The sequence below is a fragment of the Cebus imitator genome, unplaced genomic scaffold, assembly GCF_001604975.1.
Source record: "Cebus imitator isolate Cc_AM_T3 unplaced genomic scaffold, Cebus_imitator-1.0 Scaffold154, whole genome shotgun sequence".
Classification (NCBI taxonomy): Eukaryota; Metazoa; Chordata; class Mammalia; order Primates; family Cebidae; genus Cebus; species Cebus imitator.
Window position 1 is genome coordinate 1,474,151 of NW_016107469.1, and position 9,734 is coordinate 1,483,884.

Genomic DNA, 9,734 nt, shown 5'->3' on the forward strand with positions numbered 1-9,734 from the left:
AAAAAAAAAAAAAAAAAAAAAAAAAAAAGGCAAGTACTACCCTAATACCAAAACCAGGAAAGGACATAACAAAAAAGAGAAAACTTCAGACCAATATCCCTGATGAACATAGACGCAACAATCCTCAAACAATTATTAGCCAACCAAATGCAACAGCATATCAAAAAGGTAATACACCATGATTAAGTGGGTTTCATATCAGGGAGGCAGGGCTGGTTTAATATACCCAAGTCAATAAACATAATACACCCCATAAACAGAAGTAAAAACAAAAATCATAGGATCACCTCAATAAATGCAGAAAAAGCATTTGAAACCAGGCGTGGTGATTCATGCCTGTAATCCCAGCATTTGTGAGGCTGAGGCAGGCGGATCATTTAAGGTCAGGAGTCTGAGACCAGCCGGCTAATATGGCAAAACCCAGTCTCTACTAAAAAACACAAAAACTTAGCAAGGTGTAGTGATGCATGCCTGTAATCCCAGCTACTAGGGAGGCTGGGGCAGGAGAATAGCTTGAATTTGGGAGGCAGAGGTTGCAGTCAGCCAAGATCATGCCCCTGCACTTCAGCCTAAGCAACAGAGTGAGACTGTCTCAAAAAACAAAAAAAAAAGCATTTGATTACAAAATCCAGCATAACTTTATGATTAAAACCCTCAGCAAAATGGGCATAGAAGGGACATAACTTAAAGTAATATAAGCCATCTATGACAAACCCACGGCCAACATTATATTGAACAGTGAAAAGCTGAGTATTTCCCCTGAGAACTGGAACAAGACAAGGATGTCCACTTTCGCCAACTCTATGGTCCTAGCCAGAGCGATCAGACAAGAGAAAGAAATAGAGAGCATCTAAATCAGTAAAGAAGAAGTCAAGCTGTTACTGCTCACCAATTATATGATCATATACCTAAAAAACCCTAAAGACTTATCCAAAAAGCTCCTAGAACTGATAAATGAATTCAGCAAAGTTTCAGGATACAAAATCAATGTACACAAATCAGTAGCACTACTAGACACTAACGACCAAGCTGAGAATCAAATCAAGAACTCAATCCCTTTTACAATAGCTTCAAAAAAACAAAATATTTAGGCATATACCTAACTAAAGAGGTGAAAGATGTCACAAGGAAAACTACAAAGCACTGCTGAAAGAAATCATAGAAGACACAAACAAATAGAAACACATCCCATGCTCATAGATGGGTAGAATCAATATTGTGAAAATGACCATACTGCCAAAAGCAATCTACAAATTCAATGCAATTCCCATCAAAATATTATCATCATTCTTCACAGAACTAGAAAAACAATCCTAAAATTCATATGGAACAAAAAAAAAGAGCCCACAGAGCCAAAGGAAGATTAAGCAAAAACAACAAAGCTAAAGGGATCACATTACCTGACTTCAAACTACAGTACAAGGCTGTAGTTACCAAAACGGCATGGTATTAGTATAAAAACAGCACACAGAGACCAATGGAACAGAATAGAAAACCCAAAATTAAAGCCAGATACTTACACGCAACCAATCTTTGACAAAGCAAACAAAAACACAAAGTGAGGAAAGGACGACCTGTTCAACAAATGGTGCTGAGATAATTGGCAAACCACATGTAGGGGAATGAAACTGGATCCTCTTCTCTCCCCTAACACAAAAATCAACTCAAGATGGATCAAAGACTTAAACCTAAGACCTGAAACCATAAACATTCTAGAAGATGACACTGGGAAAAACCCTTCTAACACTGGCTTAAGCAAAGACTTCATGACCAAGAAACCAAAAGCAAATGCAACAAAAACAAAGATAAATAGATGGTACTTAATTAAACTAAAAACCTTCTCACAGCAAAAGAAATAATCAGCAAACAGACAACACACAGAGTGGGAGAAAATCTTCACAAACTATGCATCTGACAAAGGTCTAATATTCAGAATCTACAGGGAACTCAAACAAATCAGCAAGAACAAAACAAACAATCCCATCAAAAAGTAGGCTAAAGACATGAATAGACAATTCTCAAAAGAAGATAAACACATGTCCAGCCAGGCATGGTGGCTCACGCCTGCAATCCCAGCACTTTGGGAAGCTGAGGCAGGCAGATCACCTGAGGTCTGGAGTTTGAGACTAGCTTGACCAATATGGAAAAACCGTGTCTCTACTAAAAATACAAAGTTACCCAGGCGTGGTGGCACATACCCGTAATCCCAGCTACTTGGGAGGCTGGGGCAGGAGAATACCTTGAACCTGAGAGGCAGAGGTTGCAGTGAGCAGAGATTGCACCATTACACTCCAGCCTGAGCAACAAGAGCGAAACTGTCTCAGAAAAAATAAACAAACAAATGTCCAACAAACATGAAAAAATACTCAACATCACTAATTATTAGGGAAATGCAAATCAAAACCACAAGGTAAAATCACCTTACTCCTACTATGAACATAATTTAAAAATAAAAAAACAACAGATGTTGGTGTAGATTTGGTAAAAAGGGACACTTTTACACTGCTGGTGGGAATGTAAACTAGTACAACCACTATGGAAAACAGTGTCGAGGTTCCTTAAAGAACTAAAAGTAGAACTACCATTTGATTCAGCAATCCCACTACTGAGTATCTACTCAGAGGAAAAGAAGTCATTAGACACTTGCACACTCATGTTTTTAGCAGCACAATTGCAGTTGTAAAAATATGGAACTAGCCTAAATGCCCATCAACTAATGAGTAAATAAAGAAAATGTGGTATGTATATGTGTGTGTGTGTGTGTGTGTGTGTGTGTGTGTGTGTGTATATACACACACACACACATACAAATGTGGTGTATATAAACCATGCAATACTATACACACACACACACACACACACACACACACACACACACACCCACCATGGAATACTAAGCCATAAAAAGGAAAAAAAATAATGGCATTCTCAGCAACCTGGATGGAATTAGAGATGATTATTCTATATGAAGTAACTCAGGAATGGAAAACCAAATACCATATGTTCTCACTTATAAACGAGAGCTAAGCTATGAGGACGCAAAGGCATAAGAATGATATAATGGACCCGGGGACTCAGGGGGAAGGGTGTGGGGTGAGGGATAAAAGACTATGCATTTGGTGCAGTGTATACTGCTTGGGTGATGGGTCCACCAGAATCTCAGAAATGACCACTAAAGAACGTATACCTACAATCAAACACCACCTGTTCCCCCCAAACTACTGAAATAATAATTTTGAAAAAACACACACACACACACAAAAGCCAGAATTATATTTGTATCAGCCGGACATGGTGGCTCATGCCTACAATCCCAGCACTTTGGGAGGCTGAGGCAGGCAGATTGCTTGAGTTCCTGAGTTCAAGACCAGCCTGGGCAACAAGGCAAAACCTCATCTCTACAAAAAATACAAAAAAAAATTAGCTGTACACTGAGATGCATGCCTATAGTCCCAGCTACTTCGGAGGTTGAGGGAGGATGGCTTGAGCTGGGGAGGCAGAGGTTGCAGTGAGCTGAGATTACACCATTGCAGTCCAGCCTGGGCAACAGAGCCAGACCTTGTCTCAACAATAATAACAATTATTATTATATTATATATTTTTGAACACATTAAGATTGAAAGCTAGAAGCAACCTTTATTTGCTGTAGAGTAAGTCTGCTTATAGTATTCATTTTCGTAAGTGACGTGAAGAAAAGGTCTTTTAATGAAATTCCTAGTGTCTTATCTCTAATAGAATAAATGAATGCTTCTAACACTGCTAGTCAACTCTAAGTCTTTTTGGGCCTGAGTTAAGCACTTATTTAACAACATCTCTATAAATTTCAAGAGAAAGCACTCAAGCAAAGAAGACACTCTTCTTTTTGAATCCTTGAATGAATGCTTGCTCATTTTACTAGAAAAACTTCATTACCCCCAAAAGAAGAAATATCTTTTACTTTAGTCTTTGTATTACATTGCTTATTCTCAATATGCCAAAATAGTAACCTAATGCTGTGAACAGATTTACCAAAAAAAAAAAAAAGTGTCATATATACTTCACCAACAGGACTCACTTTTCCAGAAAATCTTAATCATTTTACCTTTTGCTGCAAGATTTCTAGATGCTGAATTTCTAGTAAGACTCTTAGATTTTAATTTTTTTCTTTCTTCTTTAATTTGCTTTTCTTTTTGACATAATTTCTCTTCCCTCTCAATTTTTTTTTGCTCCTCAGCTTTTCTTTGATATTCTTTCCAGGCTTCCAATTCTTTAGTGGCTTTTATCCGTTCATTTTCTTTCATATCTTCTATTTTTTTCCTCTCTTCTTCTTCAATCTATAAAAATTGCCATTACCAAATTCTTTAAAATACATAAAAGCAACATTTCTTTAAATGAGAAATTCATTACAATAATTAATTATTCATGCCTCTAAACTGTTGCCATTGTATCTGTAACAATAGATAGTAGTTAATCATGAATTAAATGGGAAAGGTAAATGATTCAGGATAATAACCACTGGTGTTGGAGTCACGGAACAAAGATTTTAGTCCCAGATCTACCATTAGCTATACGAACTTAGGCAATCACTTTCTCCGACCTCAGTTTAATTATATGTAAAATGTGAGGAGGCATTCAATTAGATGATATCTAAGGGCTCAGAAGAAAAAATAATAAAAATTTATTATTCTAGGAGTTAAGCCACTCTCTCAAAATCTACACACGCACACCAACACATACATAAAAACATTTGCTTTTCAACTCATCCCAGGCCTTACCTTGTCAACCAAAGTTGTGCCAGCCCTTCGGACCTAAGGACTCAAGGAATGAGGGAACAGTAGAAAAGGAAATAGGACGGATGAACAAGATGGTTGTCTCTGGTGGGTGGAAATATTTGAAGTCTTAATCCTGCTGCAAAACTGATGTTTGTACTAGCAGTTGTCTGACACTTTCAAAGAGCTAAATATCAGATGAATTTGAAAGCAGTATCTTGTACAGGTGTGTGGCAACTTTTCTCCCTTTCACAAACTTTCCTCACATGGGCAAGAAAAAAAAAGACTGTGAAATAGAGTATCTAGTTGGTGTACATGATTGACTCCATGTATCTGACTTTCTTATGGTAAGAAAAATTTCTTACCTCTACCCGCTAAAGAAGCACTTTCTTCAATCATCAAAATGTCTGTGCTATCCAATACAGTAGCCACTGGCCACAGATGGCTAATTAAGTACTTCAGATGTGGCTACTGTGACTCAGGAACTGAATTTCTTATTTTATTTAAGTTTCATTAATGTATATTTAAATTAATTTACATTTAAATAAGACATCTGAAGTATTTCTAGAATACAGATATGCTATGATGTAGGTCCCTAAATGGCTATATTGCAGATCTAACATTATGGGTATGAAACCTGTGCACTGAAATGCTATGATGTAGGTCCCTAAATGGCTATATTGCAGATCTAACATTATGGGTATGAAACCTGTGCACTGAAAGGTGTTCTTTAATATCTACATGACATAATACGCTCTTCTAGAAGACCGATTATTTTTCTGTGAGATGCTGACTTCAAAATAAATTTCAAAGGACATTAAATGAAAATTTCCTGTAGGCCCAATTTTACCTCAGGCTTAAATTAAGCACAAAAGATGCTGATTACTACATACTCTTAAGTTCACAGAGTTGCCAGTAGCTGCCAACAGACTGAACCAGGAAGAATCTACACATGGCAATGAAACAAAATTTAAATGCCTGACAATAAGGCATGATGAACATTCAGTGTTAGAGAGGAAGCCACAGCCTAAAATAAGATGACTTCACCCAGCTTAATAATATGTCTGCCTTTTGTCAGATAGCCTCACCCACCATTACCTACAAGAAGAATGAATTTTACATGAAGTTTTTAAAAATGGGTAAGACTAAGTCTTAATTACCAAAAACGAGACTTTTCTTACAACTAAAAACAATAGGAAAGTTCTGATATAGCCAAGATGTAGTTAAGGGAACTATATCTATAATTTTAATTTATAATAAGCTATATTAAAGACAGAAATAGTCCAGCTCTTTAGAAAGTAGTGAAGAAGAGGAGAAACCAAGAATGGCTTCACAGAGTAGGTAACAGAAGGAACTACAATGAAGAGAAAAGCATGAAGAAGGAAATAACACAAAGCTTCAGATAAAAAGAAAAGAGAGACTATGTGTACCAAAAAACAAACAAACCAGAAAAACTGTTTACTCACAACACTCCGTAGTCACCAAATGTGTGGGGTTTTCCTACACTGACCAATTCTCCACCACCACTTATGTGTCCTATAATTCAATTCTACATTATCTGCCTGGAGTTAGCATTAGATCCCGCAGGTTACAGACTCAATCCCACAAGACTGTCCCCACTTAGGTGCTAATCCTAAGTCCAGGCCTCCCACATTTCTGACCAATCAGCTATAAATTGGGGGTTCCTTCAACCCCCTCCTCAGGTTTGACCATTGAATGCCTCCCACAGTAATCAGAGAAATACTTTACTTATTGTTCACCACCCCCCCGCCTTTTTTTTTGAGATGGAGTTTCGCTCTTGTTGCCAGGCTGGAGTGCAATGGCACGATCTCGGCTCACCACAACCTCCATCTCCAGGGTTCAAGCAATTCTCCTGCCTCAGTCTCCCGAGGAACTGGGACTACAGGCGCACCAACACGCCCAGCTGATTTTTGTATTTTTAGTAGAGACAGGGTTTCACCACATTGACCTGGATGGTCTCAATCTCTTGATCTCGTGATCCGCCTGCCTCGGTCTCCCAAAGTGTTGGGATTACAGGCATAAGCCTGTAATATTTACTCATTTTTAATAAAAGGATACACTCAGGAAGAGGCAAATGAAAGAGATGTCAAGGGAAAGAAACTGGGGAAGGAGCAGAGTTTCCAGGCCTTCTCTTTCCAAGTGTTCAGCAACCCAGAAGTTCTCCAAACCTCATAGTTCCAGGAATTTTATGTAGGCTTTATCTAGTAGGCATGACTGATTTATTCATACATTCATTCACTTAAAGACAAGGTCTTGCTCTGCCACCCAGGCTGGACTGCAGTGGTACAATCATGGCTTACTGCAGCCTCAACCTCCTGAGATCCAATGATCCTCCAGTTCAGCTTTCCAAGTAGCTGGGACTACAGGCATGTGCCACCACACATGACTAATTTCTTTTTTATATAAAGATGGGGCTTCACCTTGTTGCCCAGGCTGGACTTAAACTCCTGGGCTCAAGTGATCCACCTGCCTCAGGCTCCCAAAGTGCTGGGATTTATAGAAGTGAGCCACTATGCCTGGTGGATTTTGTTGTTGTTGTTCTGTCAGCAAGGCTGGAGAGTGCAAGTGCGCAATCTTAGCTCACTGTAGTTTCCACCACGCTTGGCCAGAAAATAAATTTTAAAACAATTTATTTTCTACTCTTTATTTAACAACCTAAGATTTTTAAAGAAGCAATGATTTTCAATGTAAAATCATAAAACATATTATTGGGATTACAACAAATATATATGCATATATATATATATATATATATATATATGTATATATACACAGACACACACACACACACAACCGAATGGCACTAACAGCCCAAAGATAGGAGTAGAAAATGGAATTCTATTAGAGCAAGTTGCAATATTTAACCTTCCAGCAACTACTGGAACTGAGTCAGTATTAACCTGAAGTAGATGGTGATCAGTTAAAGGAACACAGAACAACCACTGAAAAATAAATTTTAAAAATATTTAAAAATATACGTGTGTGTGTGTGTGTGTGTGTGTGTGTGTGTGTGTGTGTGCGCGTGTTTATACACGCACATGTTTTACATATATAGGTAAAAAATCAACATAGGAACTTCAGTTTTGACTCTGACATGTAAAGAGCTTAGAAGGTGGCACTCCCAGCTGGGTGTGGTGGCTCACGCCTATAATCCCAGCACTTTGAGAGGCTGAGGCAGGTGGATCACTTGAGGTCAGGAATTGGAGATCAGCCTGGCCAACACGGTGGAAACTCGTCTCTACTAAAAATAAAAATTAAAAAATTAGCCAGACATCATGGCAGGCGCCTGTAATCTCAGCTACTTGGGAGGCTGAAGCATGAGAATTGCTCAGTCCAGGAGGTGGGGGCTGCAGTGAGCTAAGATCACACCAATGCACTCCAGCCTGGGCAACAGAGCAAGACTCAGTCTCAAAAAAAAAAAAAAAAGTTATCACTCTTATCCTCACAGTAGGAAATAGGAAAATGTTGGAAAAACTAAAATTTACAAGTTTTCTTACACCCATCAGAAAAATGAGGGCAGGCCAGGCGTGGTGGCTTATGTTTGTAATATCAGCACTTTGGGAGGCTGAGGCAGGCAGATCACCTGAGGTCAGGAGTTTGAGACCAGCCTGGCCAACATGGTAAAACGCTGTCTCTACTAAATATACAAAAATTAGCCAGATGTGGTAATGCTTGTCTGTAATCCCAGCGACTCTGGAGGATGAGGCAGGAGAATCACTTGAACCTGGGAGGCAGAGATTGCAGTGATCCAAGATCAAGCCACTGCACTCCTGGTCGACAGAGCAAGACTCTGTTTGAAAAAATAATTAAATAAATAAAGTAATATTATGAATAAGTGCATCCCCGCAAATTTGTTAACAAAGATGAAATAGATCAATTCCTTGAAAGACACAAACTACCAAAACTCACATGAGGAAAAAAGGTAGCCTGAGTATCTCTACAGCTATTAAAATGCTTGATAATTAAAAATCTTCCAAAAAAGAAAGCACAAAGCTAAATGGTCTTACTCATGAATTCTATCAAATAGGTACTGACCCCAGAGAAGTTAAAAGTGTTATGAGGGAATATTATGAACTTTATGCCAATAAATTAGAAAAAGTAGGCGATATGAACAAATTCCTAGAAAAACACAAGCTGACGGAAGAAGAAACAGAAAATCTTACTGAGGATCATCTCAATGGATGCAAAAAAGTATTTCACTAAGTCTAACATCTACTCATGAAGAAAAACCCTCAAAATAAGCTAGGAATGAAAGAGAACTACTTCATGCTAATAAAAGGGTATTTATGAAGATATTGGAGCATCATATTTAATGGTGAAAGTCTGAATGCTTTCTTCCAAATAGGATAAGGAAAGATCTTATTTGGAACATGACAAGAATGTCTAGTCTAAGCATTTCTTTCTTTCTTTCTCTCTTCCTTTCTTTTTCTTTCTCTTTCTCTCTCTCTCTCTCTCTCTCTCCCCTTCTTTCTTTCTCTCTTTCTTCCTTTCAGACAAGGTCTTGCTCTGTTGCACAAGCTGGAGTGCAGCAGCATGATCACAGCTCACCGTAACCTTGAACTCTTGGACTCAAATGATCCTCCTGCCTAAGCTACCTGAGTAGCTAGACCATAGCCACACACCACCATGCCTGGCTAATTTATTTTACTCTATGTTTTGTAGAGACAGGTCCGGCTGTATTGCCCAGGCTGGTCCCAAATTCCTGGCATAAAGTGATCCTCTTACCTAGGCCTCCCAAAGTGTTGGGATTACAGGCATGAGCCACCATACTGAGCCCTTGCTCTAACCATTTCTAAATGTATGCCATTTGTTAGCACATAAGAATCACCCTGGCCGGGCACGGTGGCTCAAGCCTGTAATCCCAGCACTGTGGGAGGCCGAGGCGGGTGGATCATGAGGTCAAGAGATTGAGACCATCCTGGTCAACATGGTGAAACCCCGTCTCTACTAAAAATACAAAAAATT

General features: G+C 38.7%; 1 protein-coding gene across 2 annotated transcripts in view; it reads right to left on the reverse strand.

Annotated features, from left to right (window-relative positions):
* Positions 1-9,734, reverse strand: part of DNAAF4 (dynein axonemal assembly factor 4) — a 62,401-nt gene that overhangs the window by 31,031 nt on the left and 21,636 nt on the right. For both annotated transcript variants that reach the window (XM_017543360.2, XM_017543363.2), the window contains exon 4: positions 4,082-4,313. In XM_017543360.2, coding sequence (XP_017398849.1) covers positions 4,082-4,313 — 232 coding nt within the window. The remainder of the gene's footprint in view (positions 1-4,081; positions 4,314-9,734) is intronic.